At 40.0% G+C, this 21,572-nt stretch overlaps 1 protein-coding gene across 21 annotated transcripts in view; it reads left to right on the top strand.

Moving 5' to 3' along the window:
- Positions 1-21,572, top strand: part of EBF1 (EBF transcription factor 1) — a 412,068-nt gene that overhangs the window by 282,029 nt on the left and 108,467 nt on the right. For 14 of the 21 annotated variants that reach the window (XM_015141334.3, XM_015141333.3, XM_028849868.2 and 11 more), the window contains one exon: positions 271-412. In XM_015141334.3, the coding sequence (XP_014996820.1) occupies positions 271-412 (142 nt within the window). The remainder of the gene's footprint in view (positions 1-270; positions 413-21,572) is intronic. The other 7 variants (XM_015141336.3, XM_015141335.3, XM_028849869.2 and 4 more) reach the window with 1 other exon arrangement.

The following is a 21,572-nucleotide window of genomic DNA, read 5'->3' as shown; positions in this document are numbered from 1 at the left end:
TCTTGTTAAAATTATGGTTAACAGTGTACCTTCTGCTGTATAACTATAAACTGTGCAATTTTACTTAAAACTGTATCAAAAGCGTTCCATGCCAAAGACCCACTCATCAATAGCTCCTCTTGTTAGACTTGTACAGCATAAGCACCAGTTATTATGTGAAATAGCTATGCAATTTTCTTCAGCTCCCAGCTGTTATTTATTTAACTTGAGTTTATTACCCACCACGCTTTTATATTAAAATGTTCATTCATTTCTTTCTTATGTCTCCAGGTCGTGGTGTCTACGACAGTCAATGTGGATGGCCATGTCCTGGCAGTCTCTGATAACATGTTTGTCCATAATAATTCCAAGCATGGGCGGAGGGCTCGGAGGCTTGACCCCTCGGAAGGTACGCCCTCTTATCTGGAACATGGTAGGCGAATCATTTTCATTGGTTGGCATTGCTACTTTAACTGTGAATATATTTGGTTTCTTTCTTCCACTCTACCACATGTTCTACTCTGTTTCAAATTTCAAAAGTCTTTTTGAATACGATTGGTCCTCCAGGGTTTTTTCTTTTCAACATATGATGCCAAATATTTAAAGACAGGAAAATATCTCTGAGGCCCATCTTTCTTGTGGGACCACTCTCTACTCTGGAAATGGCTAATATTGCCTCCTTTCAGGTTGAGAGAAAGAAGGAGGCCTGGACCATTGCTTTATTCTAAGCTCCCACTGGATTACAAAATAAGGAAAGACCAATCCAAGGGAAAAATAAAGAGAGGCCACACAATTTGGTATCACAAAAGTTGTGATGTAATTGACCATTGAGGTTTTATAATGAACCCATCCTCTTTACCATCCTCCTGGTGTATCTCAGTGACTACCTGTTGAACTTCATTTGGAGATCAGGTTCAATGTCGAGGTGGGAGATGCTTTCTGAATATGAAGCCCAGACCAAATGTTCCTCCTGTGCCCTGTACCTAACTCTCACTTCTTCACCACGTGATAGAACTTGCTTTCTGTAGGTAGACTTTGGTAGGGAGAAATCACATTTGTCTTGAGAATTATGGCTAATCAGTAGTGCCTTTGAGAGGACTGAAGGAAACCAGATAAAAATTTGAATCAAGGAAAGTGAATGCCACTCAGAAGAACCATGGGTTGGGTTAGGGGCACGCCTGAATTTTTCAGTCCTGCATGTGTGTGTAATGTATCCACTGTTCCTCCTCTCCACTCATCCATCCATCCATTCATCCATCCATCCATCCATCCATCCATCCATCCATCCATCCATCCAAGAATGAGTGACTGAGGCTTTACTGGGTACCAGTCACCATATTAGACTTTCTTCAATTGCCTCAAACTCTCAACCCATTTCCCTCACTTCCCTTTCCAGTTTGCTAGGTCAGCAAGATTCTTCTCAGAACGCTACCACACAAATTATCACCTGATTGCCTGTTTTTTTCCATGGGCCAGGAGTTGACCATAATTCACAAGGTAGAAAACTCCCTTCTCTGCCAGCATCCCAATTTAATAAACACACCACTCTCATCATTTTTGCCTGGCTTTTTCCCCTGTGCTTATGGAACACATGAACTGTACTTTTTATTAATTAGCCAGATGTAACACTCTTAGAAGGGATTCTTCACCACATCCAGTTTTACAGTCTTTTTAAAGTAAACTATCATCTTTCAAAAGCTGCTTCTTTATGGTTTCATTAGTGCTGAGATGGATTGATATTACATTTTGCAGGAGGCCATTTCAAACACCTGCTCATGATTACATTCCTAGTTCCATTTCTGTACTTAAAATTATTCTGATCCTCACTTTACAGTAATGTTGTCTTTATAATACCCTTGGAGTCACTTAAGGCATTGTGTGACTAGAGGTGTTTAGGTGAAAGGAGGAGGAAAAATTAGGGAAATACAGTGGGCATGGTTTGGAGAGTGCTGCTTAAGGACTGAAGTTATGTTTTTGACTGTGGCTGGTTCGTTGCAATAGGTACTGCCCAATCTGGTGATAGACTTGACTATCAGTTTGAAATCTGAGTTCACACTTTCAAAATACGCTTAGGCCACACCCAGCTCCTATTTCTGCTCTCGGGAAGCCAGTGAAAAAGCTCCTGACACCATGCAAATTATCCTTCCAACAAAACACCCAGAGCAAACATAGAATATAACCTGCTCTAAAGGAGCCCTCTAGGCAATGAGGATCAGTAACATTATTTTGCAGCATGATAAAGGACTAAGTCATGAAATAGGTACCAGGAACCCCAAATTCAATCCTTAGTTTCACTCTGGCCTCTATTTGACCTCGGACAAGTTGCTTTAGTTTTTGGGATCCTTGATATCCTCCTTGTTAAAATGAAGGTGATGATCTGTAGGAGAGTAAAAAAATCTGTGCTTTGGGTGGGGGCAGGTAATGTAGATAGGGAAGTGGGCTGGGTGGAGGCTGAGAAGACAGGCACGTACACGCTCTGGTGCCCCCCGGCCCCAGCCAGTTGTTGCTAAGGGGAATGAGAGCCCAAGTGGGGCCAGATGTTCCAGTTTGGCAACAATGAATTTTTAATTGTTGGTAACTAATTACAAAATTTTTGGACACTGAAGGGAGGAGAGAGGGAAAAAAAGCCACTTAGAAGAATGCAGCCACAGGCCAACAGTTTGAGACCTCTGGATCAACACAGCTATAAGCTTCTTCCCAGCTCAGATGTTCCCTCTTCTAACAGTATTAATATTTCAGTTGGGATATCATATTATTCTAAGTTTTAACGACAGCATTTTATTCACCTGCTTCAGTTTACGAGTCCACAAGTGGCCATATTATTATAAGATATTATTTTAAAAATGGTGACATTTCACTGTGTGTAAGTGGTTGGCCATCATTGGGGACATAGGTATGTCCTATTTCCCTCATCTAGGGGCCTTGACTTCACCTAAGCCTTACTTCACTTCTCTCCAGTGGAAAGAAAGGGTAGACATGTTCAAATTCTTAGTAATGACAATAACATAGAAATCTGCTTCTCTGCAGAATGAGTCAACTAACCGCACAAAACCACCCACTCATTTAGACACTTCAGGCTGACACATAAATATCTACTCAGCAAAGGGTGACTATTGAACTATTTCATTGGTAATGTGTGGGAGTGGACCTAGATGCTAATTCATGTTGATGTGAGGGTAATACTTTATTTTGCTGTTGAAAAGTTCTATTTCAAAATGCTCTGTTTAAAAGACTTCGAGAATCACACACCTTCATCCTTCTGTCTCTCTGCTCCCACCCCCAACAGCCTTCAAATAGCTACCGCATGGTGAGACCGCAAAGCATGTTCTCCTCTTGTGACCTGCGGGAACCTATGTTTTCCCCCATTCTGGACTTTTTATCATCTAATTTACAGGTAGCCTGAATTATTTTGGGCTATTCTGCAAATCTCTATTTATATCCTGCTTGTCAGACCATTGGAGGAAGTTTCCTTTTGTGGCTCACCTTTCTGCGTATAAGTAGAGACAGAGATCGTGCTTTACATTCATGCGTGGGCTTTCTTATGTGACCTGTGGACCCGCAAACCCCTGTGCTCTGATAAATGACCCTGTAATTCAAGTATGAGAGTTGACAAAGGCAAATTTATTTCATAGACTCTTGCATGGTCCAAAGATAGTGAATCCTGGCATGCTATAGATCGTGGAAAATGGTCTTCCCCTGTACTTTCTCTTCATTCATAAATACCAAGATTTTCTTTGGCTGGATATTTATGGGACCATTTAGCCTAGTGAGGTTTCTTCTTTAAGCAATAGCTTTATGGAAGATATACAGTTGTGGAGAGAGGCAGCCTCAAAATGTGACTGCTCTCTCGGTTCCAATTTTTGAAAAAGCATGGGCTCGGGATGAAAGGAGCTGAGTGGCTGCCACAAGGCTAAGTTCAGTGCTACCCTGTGTACTTGCCTTGTGTTCCAGTCATTTGGGCAAGTTCATGAAGACTGTGTTCTGGGGAGTCGTTGAGGGGCTTGAGGAGTGTTGCTGTTGGCATTGTTGTTACCCTGAGTTCCAGGTTGTGTTTACTTGAATTCAAGGCCAACTGTGGCATCAGTTTCTCTGTTTCTTCCCCCTGTGGCAAAATGCGGTGCCCTCACAGCACTGTGGTGCAGAGCCCCTGTCAGCTTGCATGTGCTAACACTTTATTATCTAATGATCTAATATGCAACAAGGCAAAGTGCCCATGCTCATCATTCTGACATAGAATGCCGGGAGAAGTGACTAAATTACTTTATGTACCATTAGCGCTTGCAGCTATGGTGAACTCACTGGCAGCATTTATGCAAATGCCTGTGAATACACTCTAGTGGCTTTGTCAGGAAACCATCTGACAAGCAGTTTAAATGCTCATTTTTTAAAGGGGATATATGTATTTTTTTATTTTGGTGTGCATGTGTTTTTCTCCTTTCCTCTCTTTTTCTTTCCCTTCTCCCCTTTTTGGGCTATTGGAGGACTTGCCTCCTCCATGGTGACTAGAAAAATGTGAGCACGTTCCAGAGCTCAGCCATCAGTAGGAGCCCTTTCCAGGAGTGGGATTAAGTTCCCAATAGGGTATTCTTTAGATCTAGTTTCTTTTTTTATTGTTTTGAATGTGTACATCCTTCATATTTATTTGAAAAAAAATGGACCTATTAATCAAGAGTTTTTAGAATATAAACATGTTAGTGTTCATGAGCTCTGACCTGAGGTCCTACTTAGTGTTTTAGATCAAAGGCAGGTTCTTTAAAACATACTCACTTTTCAAAAATGAAAAATGATTGAAATTTAGCTTTTGTGGGCATCAGATACAAATCAATTAAATTCCCCTTCAAAGTTATAATAAAGACTGCAACATAAAACATAAATGGACCAAGATCTCAAGATAAATAAAAACCGTAGTGGAGTTTGTTCACACTCAAAATATTTTGAAGAATAAAGACTAATGATAGACTCACTGGGCCTATCTCCTGGCTGTGATTACAGCTCTGGAGAAATAGAGTCAGGTGTTCATCACCACCAGTGAATTCTGACCTTTTGGTTGTAGTGTCGCTTTACAACTGTCCCTGACAATATGGAGGTGTTCTTGATCTTTAGCATATGACCTTCTGTAATCCTTTTGATCCAGACAGAGGCAGTTTTTGCTTCTGTCAGTTGCCCCTGGGTATCCAGCACCATTGACTTCCTGTGACCAGCTGCATCTAAATGTGTTTTTTGTTTGTTTGTTTGTTTTTATGTTTTTACGGAAATGTGGAGAAAGATGGTTTGAGCTTGAAGAGATTACCCCAAATTGAGTCAGTCTCTTTTCCGTTCTGTATAATACGGTCCTAACAGTAGGATAGAAGGAGGATCAGGCTGTCTGGCTGAAGAGCTGGATTCTAGTTCTGACTGCCATTAACTAGCTGTGTGGCCCTGGGAAGGTCACTTTGCTTCTGTGGGTCTCAGTTTTATATGTCCAGTGAGAGTCAGGTAGGGTTCTCTCTAGGCTTCCTTTTAGCATGCACTATTTTGTGGTGCTCTGAACTGAAGCTATTGGCACATGACTTTCTGCAGGAGGTGACTTTGGAGAAATAGGACTTCCTGGGAACAGAGAAATCCACTGGTGCTTTCTAATAGAACCCTTCCTTTGGATCTCCATCCAAGGCATAAGGTGTCAGTAAGGTGGACTTGAAATCGCTCATTCATACTAAGCATGCACTACATGCCAGACATTAAGCTAGGAGCAGTAGGATAATGCAGACTTAATCCTTGCCTTCACAGAATATATGATGTGAATAGAGAGGAGAGGTACTAAGCAAAGTGTATGACAATGTAAATAGAGAGGAGAGGTACTAAGCAAAATTAGAGTGGTACATCAAAGGAGGACCACAAAAGCAGAGGAGAGTAATGAAGTGTCAGGGAAGCTTTCTTTGAGGAAATCTCATTTATGCCAAAACCAAAGAGATGAGTAGGTTTTTACTAGGTGTCTTAGTCTGTTTTCTGTTGCTTTAACAGACTGGGTAATTTTTGAGGAAAAGGAGTTTATGTCTTACGATTCTGGAGGCTGGGAAGTTCAAGGTCATGATGCCAGTAGTGGTGAGGGCTTCCAGGTTGCATCATCCCATTGTGGAAAGGAGGAAGGGCAAGCAAGTGTAGGTAAAGGGAGCTCACTTTTATAACTAACCCACTCCCGCAATAATGGAATTAGTCTGTTGAGGAGGGTAGAGCCCCCATGATCTAATCACTTCTTAAAGGTCCTACCTCTTAATACTGTTGAAACTGCAATTACATTTCAACATGAAGTTTGGCAGGGACATTCAACCATTCATCTATTCAAACCATAGCACTAGGCCCAGGGGACAAAAAAAATTGCCAGGTATAGGAAACTGTGTGCAAGGGTTGTTTTGCTTAGGTGAATTCCAGGAACAAAAGGAGACTGAGAGGGCTCTTGTTGCTCCCAGGCAAGGGAGGAGTGGCAGGAGATGAGACTGGGGTGGCTGTGAGGGCTACATCATGCAGGCCAAAGTGGGCTGGTCAGGCCATGGTCTCGGTGGCAATTGTGAAGTGAGGGGGAGGTCAGGCAGGGCTTTGATGAACTCAGTTTCAATTACATGGACTCCTCAGATCCCGTGAAAGCCCAGGGCAAGATTGCTCAGACCTGCTTATAACTTCACTCTTCGCTGCTGGACTTTGGAAACTCACCAGGGAGTTGGCTGTGCTTTGGAGCTGTCCCCCTAATTACTCCTTATTGTATCAATAGTGCATGTGTTCTTTATAGAAAGTCAAACATTTTAAGTCCTTTTTCCTTTTTTTTTTTTTTCAGATGGCTTTGTATTATTGATTTAGTTTTTCGTAAGTGGCTTAGAAAGAGTGTATCTTTTGACATCTTTTTAAATGTGTGGAGACCCTCACCTTTTCAAGGTCTTTTGAGTGGAGGGCTGCTGCCTTATTTGACCCATTAAAATGTATATTACCGCAACAAAACTTAATGAGTGAAAATAAACTAAAACAACAGAGAAAAATATACCCTCCCAAATTTCTCTGTCCCCTCCCACCAGGGGCAATGCCTGAGCGACAGCTCACACTAAGGGAAGTCACTGAAGGATGGAAGGTCATTTCTTTCACTCTTCCTCATTTTACAGAGACCCAGAAAGTGGATATAATCTGCTCACACTTAAACATAGCTTGTTTCTGTCAAAATCCATTCAGTGCTCTTTGTACTTATCCATGTGCATTTCAGGGGTTGCATAGTTTCCTGGTCGCTGGATAAACATGCCAGGGGATTTGGGGTCCACCCCAATGCCTGTACATTTCATATTGGCCTAGCCTTGCCTCCAGTCTTTCTGGGATTCCCAGGATGCTGAGAAGAATGTCCGTAAAATAAATCCAGCTTCCTGATAGAAATGTACATTCAAGGGCAGATGTTGGATGATGCATAGCTTCCCACACAGCCAAGAGCCCTTCTGTGGCTAGTTTTGGTGCAGAATCCCAGCCAAGCCCGCTAAGGCAAGATCATCTTGGTGAAAGGCCCAGGCTAAGTAGGAAAATACTGATGTCATCTTTTGTGACTGAGGGTGGCATGTTACAATTTACCAATTTATTTTCCTACTTGAAAAAAAGACAGGTGAAAGAGCAGAACATTAGGGTTAAGAATATCGAGATGTGTCATAAAATAGAGCACTGAGACCCCAGATTTTCAGGTATCAAATCAGGGCTTTTACTTTGAGCAGTTGAGAAGATGCCTTTTGTCTTTCCTTGAAATAGGAAGGATGTGGTAAGTGGTCAAGATAATGCAGAAGGATGTTAGTGAAGACTGATTTCCAGTGTATTCCCTAAGTAATTCATAAAGCAGGTAACACCAGAGATCCTAACACTGGGGATGTGGTGGCCAGAAGGATCTCAGCTTCAGACAGATTGAAGAGTTCATGAGCAGGTGATCTATGTTCTGCTCATTTGACCATGGCACCACCGATAGCACTGATAACAAAGGAGAAATAGTGCTCAGACTTTGTTGCCATGCTTGACGGTAACCAGGCCAGGTGGTAATCTTTATTATTCTATTATTATTTACTACCACTACTGTTGTTTTTTTAAACTATTAGCATTTATGGATCATTTACTATATATACCAGCACCATGGTAACCATTTTACTTATCAAGTCTTCCAACAAATCTCATGATATATAATAATTATGATCCCCATTTTACAGATGAGAAAACCGAGGTTTAGAAAGAGTCAGTAACTTACTCAAAGCTGCAGAACTAATTAGAATTGGACCTGGAATTTGACCTTAGGTCTGCCTGATAACAGTGCTAAGAGTAATAACCATAAACATTCCCTGAGCCCTACTATGGCAGGCACAGAGTGCTATAGGTACCCTGTTGTAAAGATGAGAAAACCAAGGCTAAAGAAGAGGGTCAATAACTAGCCTAAAGTCACATAGCAATTAAATAGTAGACCCAGGGTTCAAACCCAGGAAGTTTGATGCTGAAATCTGTACTCTCAACTATTGCTCTGGTACACTACAATATGAGAAATTCCTTCCATCTTCTATCCTATTGTTCTTATTTTTTTCTTAACACAATCAAGGCAATTGTGCTGGTATCTCAAATAGACTTTTTAAAAGTTAGCCCAGAGCATATCTTTTTTTTAAAAAATGGGGCACATCATGTGTATTTACTTTATAGTTTATTTTCCTTCAGAAACGTGAAGGAAATTTTTTGGCTGGGACACATTCTGCTAGTCAAATTTTAAAAAATGCTGATTTTATTCGATGACGAGTATATTTTCTATGGGGCTGGCAAGATAATAAGGATGCTGGTAATATTTTATTTATTTGCAAGAATGTTCTAACTCATCTCCCTAGAAATCATTTGTTGGCCATATGGGCTCTCTGGCACGTGTACAAGGTGTGGAGGAAGGAGTCCACGAGAAAATGATGAGATGATGAGTTAGGCAGCCGTTAGGATACTGAAGAGTTTGGGAACCTCATGCTAGAAATAACATGTGAAACTGATTTGGATATAGGGAGGCTAGTTTCTTATATGAATTTCTTGACAAACCTGTAAACTGTGGGAAATTTCCAGTATTTGGTTGGTTGAGCTAATAAATGAGTAAATCACACCTGACTTATTTTAATAAGCACAAAGTGTGGTGTGTTGTGTATTGTAGGGGGGATTTGGGGGCAAAGATTTTTGCTTTCTACTTATATTTTGGCCAGAAATGACAGAACTTTATTTAAAAACTTTTTTTTTTTTTTTTGAGACAGGGCCTTGCTCTGTTGCCCAGGCTATGAAGTGCAGTGGTGCAATCATAGCTCACTTTAGCCTCAGACTCCAGAACTCAAGCTATCCTCTCACCTCAGCCTCCCGAGTAGCTGGGACTACAGGTGCACTCCACCACACCAGGCTAATTGTTTTGATTTTGTAGAGACAGGGGTCACTATGTTTCCCAGGCTGGTCTTGAATGCTTGGGCTTAAGCAATTACATCCTTTTGGTCTCCCAAAGTGCTGGGATTACAGGCATGAGCCAGCCTGGTCAGAACTTTTTTAAGCCTAATTTTTTTTGTCTTATATTTGGTTACAAAAGCATCATAATCCCAATTGAATTGATTTGCCTAACTGATTGTTTCAAACCAAGCTGTCTCTATATTTATCTGTCACAGGAGTTTCTCTCACTTGAGAATTTTAGAGGCTTCAAATGATGTTCATGGGCAAGTAAAAGCTTTGATGTGCTGTTCATAAACCTTCTTAAGATGAGATATTTAGGAGCAGTGGCCAGGGGTTGATTTCTGATTTTGAAATATGTTTGACCATTTTCAGTCATATATGCAAAAATAAATTAAAACCAAGCTCTGCCACTACCTTACTACATGACTTTGAGTATGTACTTTGATTTATCTGGGCCTCTGTTTCCTCATCAGTTAAGGTGGGTCTTGGAAGAGCCCTTCAAGCTCTGATTATTTGTTTTTTGAACTCAACTAATTCTGTGAGAGGTTCTTCTATCTCTTAAGGGGCTACACACCTGCAGCCTTGGAAAAGTGGCTACCGAAATGCCCAGGTGATGGTCATTCTAGGGAACGGACCCAATTTCCCTCCACCTTGGCTATCTCTGCAAGAGGTTAACAGTTGGTTCTAGGGGTTCTGGAAAAGCCACAGAAATGTAGCATACACACCCATTTCACCTCAGGGAGCTCTCACCCTGCATTCTTCTCCCCGGATTTCTTCAGCTGGGAGTGTGTTGTATACAAGCAGCTTGATGGTTAGCAGTGAGCTTTCAGACCACTATTTCCCATGCAGTAGGTGAGATAATTTTAGAAAATAGGGGAAAAACATTAAAACATTTTTAATGGTTATGTGTTTATGTTAATGCATAAACAAAATAACTCCAGTTTCAAAATCGATCTCACAGCTATTATTGCTTAAGGCAAGACTAAAGTTAAAGAAAAAGCTGATCTAAACAGACATAGTAGCTACATACTATTAAGTAAATAATAGTGTAAGTGGTACAGGGATAGAGGAAAATCATGACTGAAGTTTGGGAAATGCTGTTAGAGAGGGCTGTAAGGGTTGGGGGAAGTAATAATTCTTTCAAGTCATCGGGAAACAGTGTAGGAGCCTGGGAAACATTCTTTTTTTTGAGTCAAATCATTTCAAAAAGAAAGTCCTTTAGGCTCAGTTTACCATTAGAATAGACTTAAATATCCTAACAGGATTAAAAAAAATAAAACTCCCAAGCTGCTGTTTTTTATTTTTAAACAAGTGGTGTCTGCACGTCAGAGAGCAGAAATTAGTTTGGAAAGAGGACTTGCATCAAGACAGAAAATCAGCCAGGGTCCACCCAGGCAGCACATTATGATAATATATACGGAACCAGCTGGACACTGAGCAAGGCTGACATTGTGTTGTCAAGGGCAGGATCGCCCATCAATTTCTGAGATACAATTTGAGTTCAAATGACAGAAAGAGCAGCAACTGTGTTGAAACTGATGCATGGGGGAGGGGCAGGCAGGCAGGAACCACCGGGCCTAAAGGCAGGAAGTCCTGGTACCTCCGGAAGGGGGTGGCTCTGTTTTCTCATCTGGCTGCTACCCTTCCTTCTAACCTTAACATCTGTCAGCAAGATCCACCTGGGTCCTTGCACGATTAGAGCCCACTAAAAGGGGAGCTTACTGGTGCTAATTTTAACCCCCAAGAGAATGGAGTGCCTGCTGTTGAAATGGGGGCTAGGTTGACCCAGGAAATGGGACTCCACATAGCCACCAGTTGTCAACCTAAGAAGCCCATCATGGGTGTAGTGGCAATTGTTCATAACTTCTGGATGAATTTGTAACTTTTCAGCTACTCTGTACAGTTCCTTAACATCTTAATAACACCAACGATTCCTCTTTGGTTCATTTGCTTATTCATTCAATCATTCATCTATTTAACACTAACACATGTTTATTGACTGACTGCCAATTATATCAGACAATAGGGCTACAGAGGTGATAAGGCAGGGACAGTTGTTAGCATTATGAGGTAGACTGTCATGTGAGTGTATTTATGTGCTGATATTAGACAAATAATGGCACACGGAATGATTTAAACTGCAATGATGGTTAAGTGCTATAAGGTACAAATACAGACTCCTAAGAGAGCTTAAAACTGGGGGACTCAGCCAAGTCTGAAGAATCAGGGAAATTTTTAAAATTTTCAATGAGAATGACCACGAGAGGGGAAAGCATATTGAAAATTCCATGTGGGGATAAAACATCAGAAGCTGTAGGGAGGGCAAATAGGGAAAGTAGGTTAGGTCTGAGATCCATTTTTGAGAAACTAAACCTGGAAAATTTCCATAGGTTGTTTACTCTTTGAGATGTGGTTCCATTGCAGTTTCTTAATCATGGGCTAATAGAACTCATTGTCCATAAAATGGTAGCATTTAGAACAGTGTTTTGGGTGATGATGGCGTTACTGTTATGATAGCGGTCGTTAAGTACTTGCTCTGCATCAAGTTCAGTGCTAAGTACTTTGTATGATCTCTTTTAATGCTCTTAACAGCCATGGGAGGGCACTAGTATTATTAATTTTACTTAACACATTTGGGAAACTGAGGCCATCCTTTAAGGATTTGGTCGTGGCCAAAGTTAGGTTTTTATCCACAGCTTTTGGATCTCCAAGTAGCTGACACAAGGGGTCCTCACCACTGTTTTTTTTCTTATTGTTTAGTCAGTGCTAATCTCCCCTCCACACTGGACTTCAGAGGTGGAGAGAAATTCTCCTGCTATTTGAGCATGTAATATAATACCTGCTTCAATTGAAACAAATTGACGACATTACTCAAAGGCAAATTGAAAAGCCAGATCTATGCTAAATCCCAAGGGTAAGTTAGTTGGCATGTGCAGTGATATATGGGAAGGTGCTTTTCTGGGTTAAGATAAAAAGTCCTGGTATCACGTCACACTATCAGGCACCCCATCTCAAACTCCCTGTGCCAGCCCTGCAACTTGAAATACTCAGTGGACAGAAATGAAACTTTATAGAAATTAGGTGGTCATCATTCTTATCAGATGAATATGATGCCATCAGCATGATTTTAGCATCCTCGAAAAAAAGAGATTTACCTGGAGGGACACAAGAGAAAGTCTGAGGCATGGATTGCAGGACTGTGGCTTTTCTACCGGCCTGCCATGGGCAAGTCGGCTGGGAGATGACCTAGTAATTAAAATCCTGCTTAAACGTATGCTGCCGGTCAGTTATAACAGAAGCACTAACATAGGTAACCAGAGAAAGAAAAGAAAAGAAAAAAGCGAAACACAAAAGTAACACTCTTGAGCCCACAGGGTGCAGAAATAGATCTGAATGAACTGAGTGCCTAGCTGAACACTAAGCATGAAAGCAGAACCCAAGTACTAATATATTTTTATCCCAATCTGTGAAATTAATCAATATTTTATATGCGAACATATGCTCCTGTGTTGCTGGCTTATTTAATTGACAGTTGCAATCAGCAGGACACCAGTTGTTCAAACCCACATTTTTCATCCACAGTTCTGGGGAGAAATGCAGCAGGAGACCCATGGAACAGGGACATAGACAGTGTCAGATTTGAGGCCTCTTCTCAACCCTTCAGTTTCTTTCATCGACCTTGGGGCAAAGTAATAAAAATTTCAAGATAGTGCATATGTTGAATATGAACAGAGAGCGATGTACTTGGGCTGCTATTTAGAAGAATGATGATTAAAATGAACATGGTTGGTACAAATTGAGATATTTAATTCTTTATTTTGTGTGTGTGTGTGTATTTCTCTTTTGAGCATAGCTGGAGAAGCCAACAGACACTGAGCACCTACTATGTGCTGGGCCTGAGGCAAATGCCATTGGATGTATTATCCGTGGGTTGGTGTATTATCCAGCCAGTTCCAATGTATTGGATCATTTCTTGATAGAGTAGGAAAATATATCTTTGGTCTTTCTTTGCCAAAATCTTCTGGCGGAATCATCAAACCAGCTGTGCTTTTCCAGTAACTATTATGTGCAACAAATCTATAAAGTCAAACCTCATATTCCTCTACCTTTTAACTTTGGCAGAATCCTAGAAACTCTCCTTGATTTGGTTAGCTAAAGGCCTGTGGAATCCAATCCTTGCTGTTTAAAAGAAAAAGAAAGTTGGGGGAAAGTGTTAAGGTACTATTTTAGAATAGTCTATTTGTTAGTAAATTTTATTATTTTCATGATACGTGCAACATTCTATAGTGAAGACCTTTGGAATGGACAATGTCCAGATTAAAAATGAAAGTTAAAAGGAACTGCCCAATAGTTTAAAAATGTTTCTCATAGTGCTGCTATCGTTTGTATTAGATGTTCATACTCAGTGTGTGTTTAGCAGCCCAACATGTAACAATAGAAAAGCTTCTAAGCCTGGAAGTTTGGCAGTATTTTCGATGTTCCTGTGTTTAAATTGGCACCTGTGCTATTATATTAGGATGCCATTTTCTGAACTTGGAAATAGAAGAAGGTGGAGAGAGATTTTACTATAATTCATATGAGGGTCTGAGTCTTAGGGGGAAAATAACTTTACTTGGAAATAGAGTAGTAATATTCTGTAAAGTTAATAAATATCCACCCTCTATCTTGGGGATAAGAAATTGCACAACTTAATATTTTATGGGACTTTGGCTGTATTTGTATGATTGAAGTGAATATTTTAGCCAAACTGAACAGAAATTTCAGATAAACACCAAATTAAAGGGTAGTTTGGGTGTTTTAAATATTTGACTATATCAATCAACATGGATTCTCAAAGTCTCAAGTCCAGTTGAATCCCCAAGATTCAGCTATGTCATTTGTAAAGTGGAATGAGGAATATGGTCTGCTTGCCTACTGCTCAAGGTTGATATTAAGAATACTTAAGATAATGTATGGCAAAGCCCTTTAAAAACTTAACAATGCTAGTGAATTGTCAGGTATGGGTTGAGTGCAGAGTACTGTCTACCCAGTTTGTAAATGAATGAGGTACCTGTCTTCAAGGGATGCATTGACTAGTTGGGGTGATTTGCCTATGTATACACATGCCCAGATACACACACACACACACACACACACACACACACACACACACACACACACGCACGCATGCATATATCAAGATAAGAGTTCAAGAAAAAGTGCAGTAAATAATAAATGGGAAAGACAGGAAGAGTTTGCTAAAGGGTTAGTGCTTTGTAGACGGATGGAAAGAGACACCTTTATGCAAAAGATGGATCTTTTTGGCAAGTAACTATTTGGGTGGTGGAAGTAAGTGGTATATCCTTCATAAAAAATATGCTGGGAACATGCAAAGGCTGTTTGGAGACAGTGGATTTGGGAAGCTGGTCATTACCATCTTTCTTTTCTTCTTCCCTATTTTCCTTCTCCTTCTCCTACAGCAACTTCTCTTCTTCCTCCTCCTCTTTATCAACTCACAATTTTTGCCCACTCTGTACTGAACTCTTCACATAGATTAACTCATTCAAACCTTACAACAACCCTATAAGGTGGGCTATCTTATAACTATTATCCTCAGTTAAAGTGGTAGAAACTGAGGCTTTCAAAAAGTGAAGTAATTTGCCCAAGCTGGTAAATGGTGAAGCTGAAATGTGGGCTAGCTTAGGCCCCCTGAATCCAGAGCTGGTGCTCTTAACTGCTGCTGAGGCTGAAAATGAGACTGGAAAGGGAGAATGGGCCAGAATCGTGAGGGTGGACTTGATCCTGCTGGCTAAGTTTTGAAAGCTGGTATTTGAGGAAGGTTAATCTGAGTTTTGATAGGTAGACTGGACTTTGTATATAACTAATAACTATGTAGTAGAAATGAATCACAAACAGGCAACTGTAAGTATTTGCTCTTTGATGTCCAGACAGAACAGCCCAGACCCCAAAGAGTAATTTTTGAGGAAGTTGAGTCAGTACATCATGGAGTTGAGATGAAAGTGAACTTCCCACTCTTCTTTTCATGGCTTATGTGGGCAAAGTCAATGATACATATTCCTTTGCTTATGACATCACAGATCATCACCACGGAAACATCTGTGCTGTAACAAACGCTGGATTGCAGTGTCACTGAATGTGTCAGGGAGGAGAGGAAACTGGCTCAAAATGATAAGGCTCTGAATAATGAAAGCTCACCGAAATAACGTTAGCAATGGCAGCTTCGGTTGTGGAGAGAAATATAAGCAGAACTATTCTGAAAAGCACAAAGCAGGACTTGTGCATTATTAAAGGTTGGGAAAGGTTGGTTTCAAAATGCTGCTCACATTCAAAACATGGTTTTCTTAAAAAGTCACTATCTATGCTGTCTTGCATGATGACAATAAAAATCCTTCAGGAACAGGGAGCTCATCTCCCAAACTGCATATAGAAAATCTTCTGCATAGCAAAGAAAGGCCAACTGGGGGACTTCCATGTGTTTTGGGAGAAGACGTAAAGATCAGGAGCAAAATTGGCCATGATTGTGTTTGTTGTTTGGTAAGTCAGTAACAGTATTAGTTCTATGATTGCAGAAGTTAATAATTAATCAGTAAAAGATAAATCTGAGCCCTCCAAGGATTTATGTAAGTTGCACAGTGGTAGATCATGAACTGAATCCAGCCTTCAGCCATATTTAGGTTTGGGTTGCATGGCACCTTAAGAAATTATGTATTAGGCCGGGTGCAGTGGCTCACACCTGTAATCCCAGCACTTTGGGAGGCCGAGGCTGGTGGATCACCTGAGGTCGGGAGTTCAAGATCAGCCTGACCAACATGGAGAAACCCCATCTCTACTAAAAATAAAAAATTAGCCAGGCATGATGGCGTATGCCTGTAATCCCAGCTACTCAGGAGGCTGAGGCAGGAGAATTGCTTGAACCCAGGAGGCGGAGGTTGCGGTAAGCCAAGATTGCGCCATTGCACTCCAGCCTGGGCAAAAAGAGCGAAGCTCCATCTCAAAAAAAAAAAAAAAAAAAGAAAGAAAGAAATTATGTATTAGTTGCTGGCAATTAAAAATAGAGATTTTATATGAAAACCTGGATTTACAAATGTCTCTTATAATCAGAAGAGCTTGTAGTGCTGGATCCACATTCTCAAATGGCAATAGGTAGGGCAAACTCAGAAATCATCTTACTTTTGGATGAAGCACATACTCTACATTTAGCCACAATCCCCACCAATCCCATTGCATTGCCTCATCCCATTTCATTGACTTACCTTCCTGCCTAGCCCTGTGAGCATTTGATTTTGTGATCCTCGTTGGAGGGATTAAAAATTAATTGTTGTTCTTAGCACAGTTCCTAGTCTATGGAGGGAACCCCATATATTGCAGCTCTGATTAGTCTTTATCAGTTATAGGCTGAGTTATGAAAACTTGATCCTGAGATCAGTGGTATCCAATTGAACTTCCTGTGATGATGGAAGTGTCCTATCTCTGTGCTGTCCAATATGATAGCTACTAGCCGCTATAACTATTGACTACTTGAAATGTGGCTGGTATGACTGTGGAAATAATTTTTATTTCATATTAATTAATTGAAAATTAAATGTAAATAGCTGTATATAGCTAGTAGCTACTGTAATGGGCAGAGCAAAAGCAGATTAAGTAATGGGATCACACATCCAGTCAGCTGTCCTCATTTAGGATAGAATGTAGAGGATAGACAGTAGGGCTGTGTGTGTGAACTTGCCCATCTTACAAGAGATGACTTATAGTAGGCTTCATCACCTAAGCTCATCTACTTCCAAAGCGGGAACCACTTCTTACTACCTGGCTAGAATTCTTGTCAATTTCAGGAGCCTAAAACGTGTGTTTTACAAAATGTTTATGTGCACATTCTTGGCCATAAGCATAAGTCATCTTAAGCTTACATGGGAAATCTGACTGTTCTCTGTCCCCTGAATGTTCAGTTAAGGGTACTATTTAGGTATAATAACTGTACTTGTGAGTGAAAAAAGCCTAAATTATTTGATGAGCTGCTTGACTCCTACATTCACGACAGCATAGAGCCAAGAGCCAGTGTGAGTGAGGGTACTATGAGAAGGAAGCCCATGGAATCCTGCTAGACTGCTGGAGGGATCTTCTCTTCTTAGGGCCAAGGGCGCACAGGCGGCCATCTCTTGAGGTTTCCATCGTGGACACACTGAGCACATCTAATGATTATATTGCTGTAAAGCAGCCCGCAAGAGGGATTCTAAAAGATCCTTCTCATGCAACTTTTTCTTTCATTCACACCTTGTTTGCCTGGGAAATTTGTCACTGGCCCTCTCCACTGTGCCTGGTAGTCAGAGCCCTCCCTTTGTCTTTGTCATAGAGTTGAAACCCAGAGCCATCTACCAAGCTCTGGCTTATTGGCAACTCACTGGCCTTTTTCCTGAAACCTGCCTGCCATAAGCCAACTTTTCCAGCTGATCAATAAGTGACTTCACTGCTTCTAGGGATATATGCATGGAGGACAAAACAAATGTCTGCCTTTTTCACTCCAGTTGAAGCTGGAATTATAGCTTCTGCCTCCACAGCCCTATCCCTGCCCCAGCAAAACAAAAAACAAAAAACAAAAAACAAAAAAAACCCCAAAACAAAACAAAACACGCTTCCTTAAAAACATAGAAATCTTAATGAAAATGATAGAAACAGTGTTGTAGCTAATTTTGTTAAGTGATGACTAATACCGATCCTCTTGTAATAGAAAAAAAGAAGAAACACACATGAATATCTTCTGCTTGGATCATTCATCCAATTGGAATTATACATCATCTAATCTTACAGTCAAATTCTGCTAAGAGGATACTATGTCTTTTTTATCTTTGTGGGCCAAGCCCCTATTATAGTAGTGAATTGAATGATTCCTAGAATTCAATAGGAAGAGAAAGACAAAACCCTCTAACAAAAAAAAGTAGATTCTACATGTTTTAAATTTTCTTCTTAGCAAAATTCATAACAGAAATATTTCCTAGAAAAAGACCAAGGTAATATGAACTGAGAGTAACTAATGAAATGTTAAATTATCTGCATGCATCTATGTTTTTATTGCTGAATTTGGTCCTGCCTCCAGACATAAGGAGGCTAAAAATTCATATTCAGATAAGGAAAGGCAAACCTTGGCGAACAGATGGAGCAGAGTTCAGCATAAAGGTTTAATCCTATCAGGCCGATTCCTGTATGGCCATCTGGATAATCCGGCACACACATTCAAGGCCTGTTAAAAATACGACTCCAGCCAAGATTAACGTCACAGATTTTCCACTAGACTTGCTCATATTTGACTTTATGATTTTCCAGGCCCAGGAAGATTGCTTGTGAATAAAGACTTGAATAGTCCTTGAAGAAGCAGTTGCATATTTTTTTAACCTGAAAATTGTTTCTCCTTTTCACAACATTGGGTGTCCATTTTTGGAAGGTTATTTTCATTTCCTTTTTTCCCCTTGGCTTTCATTTCCCAAACTTTTCTTACAACAGGACAATAAGGAGAATTGGACTAAAAATAATTTTGTGCACGAAAGTTCTCCTTGTCAGGAAGAAGAGAGTTATTTACTTATTGTATAATCAGAGGCAAGTGAATTTACTATTGTTGCAACAAATATCACAATTGGATCCATGAATAATTCATTTTGAAAATTCTCTTACCCTCCATGACAATTTTTCCCCATTGCTTTGCAATGGAGTGACTGACAATCATAGAATAAGAGCGGGGAAAAACCCAAAGAACTGATGACAATATTTGCCTTTGGCTGCTCTAGGATTAATATTTTGTACGTTTTAATTTTGGATTTGGCAGATCAAACGTGAGGTGGAAAACAGTGTAGTCACACTTTGAGTTATAAAATTCTGAGCTGTAGTGTAGTTAACAAACAATTTTTGCATATTATGAAACAATGCTATGTTGTGTGTCATTAAATCAAAAAGCCTTCAACAAGTCTTTCAAGTGCAATTTAGAAGTTACAGGTACATCAAAATGTCAAGATTTCTTACTGCTAAATTGTCAAATAACCCTGTGTAATGAACGGGCACACAGTTCCGGATCTCCGACAGACAAACTCAGGAATCCAAAAGCGCTTGGCCTGGAATGTTTTGAAATAGAGTTGTTGCACCAGCATTTTTGTCCTTCCCTTGCTCAGGTGCTATGTCCATTGATTGTTGAGAAATTTTGCTGATTCAGAATAAAATAAGAAAGCTGCAAAATAGGAAGAGAATATAATTTGGGCTTAGTCTATAATTAGCAAATGGCATAAATTGGAACTTAGACACTATTTTGCTAAGTTTAGGTACATCTAGATATTTACCACTAAGCTAACATTGCCTTAATGCAGATGGACGTTGGAGCTACATTTCCACATAGTGCCTGTGAATTCTTCCTTTTCTTCTTTTCTGTGAGAGCCATTAATACTGTCAAAGCAAAGGGCCTTCTTGCCAAATGAAGTCACTTTGGAATAAAGGATGAAAAACACTTGAAATTCTCAATCTCCTCATTTAATATTTAATAGGTTTAATTGCATCTAGTATGGAGAAATCTCTATATCATGGGTTACATTTCTCCTTAAAGTGACAAACATCACACACACACACACACACACACGACTCTTTTTCATATATAATACATGAATCTTTGCCAAGTATTATCTAGATTTGCTAGTGGACAGGGCAATAAGTGCAGACAAATAACAAAATGAAATAAAAACCCTAATAAACAATAAAATGCTTAACTACATAATGCAATTACTGAAGAAAATAAAGTAAGGCAGAAAAAAATCCCCAGTAACACAAGTTAAAGCAACAGCATAAGTGTTATAAAGACTGCTATACCTTGCGTGAGGAAGCTGTCAAATTTGTTTGTTTGTTTATTGGTTGAGTTTATTTGTTTATTTGGAGTTAGCATTCTGAAAGTGAAGTTTGTATACTCTGGTACCAGAGTTCAGGTCAGGCATTCTAACTGCTTCTGATTTCTAAAGCATGCAGCTGGAGAATGGATAAACAAAGAATAGATTTGCCTCCTGTGCATGGTGAAAATACAGAGGTCCAGTCTTCCAGCTGGAAGAAAACCTTCTGTTTGTCCCCTTCTGTCCAGTAGCTGCTAGTTTCAGGATCAAAGAAGGCATCAAGAAGGCAGGTTGTAGTGCTAAGGAGCTGTGAGCAGGAAGGTCATCATTCACTCAAAAAAAACCAAAACCAAAACCAAAAACAAAAAACACAGACACACACACCAGCAAAAACAAGCATTCAGATCTGTGCACTGAGTCCAAGTGGAATATTTTGTGCCCTCAATAGTCTTTCAAACAGTTTCTCCCAAGTACAACATCACCAAAATTAAGGAGATAAAAGGGAGAAAAGCCTGAGTTTTACGAGGTCACAAGTATCCCGTAGAAATGAGCTAAGCTCATGGGTTTTACGTTTTCTGCCAAGTCTCAAAAATTTGGGACAATAACATTAAAGTCAATTCCTCATTTCTGAAAAATTTCCCATTAATATTCATTCCAGGCAAATGAGATCCTTAAAAAAAACATTCTACTTTGGAGGGACTGTTGCCAGTTCCACCTACTCAGTACATTTAGCTGGATATGTTAGCAAGCAGCTGAACTGGGAGTTCTTAGGAAAGTCTTACAATAAACTACATAATCTGAACTGATGAGAGTATAGGGTATTCTCATAAATAAACTCTGGTTAATGGGGAGCTGATGATAATAATTATTATACCAGCAACTAGCATACTATGTGGTGCACAGTAAAACCACAAAACACAAGTAGGCATTTTCTGTGTATTTTGCTGGAATTCTATGAGGTGAGTGCCCATATGGAAACTACAACTTAAAGAAGGTAAGAGACTGTTTTGAGGCTGCAGTGAGTGCTAGATGTGGAATTTGAACAACTGGAGCTTTTGCCCATTTTCAAATATAGTCATACTCCAAATGTTAAAATCAACTTAACATAATTTCCCATTTCTGTCTTTACTCAGAAGCCAGTAAAGGCGAATGCCAGCATTTTCACCTCCATCGTAAGCGTCAGTGGTCTGCTTTGTAGAAATGCTCATTAATAGAGAGTTCTGGTTAACAGAATTCTGGAAAAGGACAGTATGCATGTTTTCATACGCCATATGTAATGGGAATGGAAAAGAACCTTATATCACC

Source organism: Macaca mulatta, chromosome 6 (assembly GCF_049350105.2).
Source record: "Macaca mulatta isolate MMU2019108-1 chromosome 6, T2T-MMU8v2.0, whole genome shotgun sequence".
NCBI lineage: Eukaryota > Metazoa > Chordata > Mammalia > Primates > Cercopithecidae > Macaca > Macaca mulatta.
This window is presented reverse-complemented; position numbering and strand designations above follow the sequence as displayed.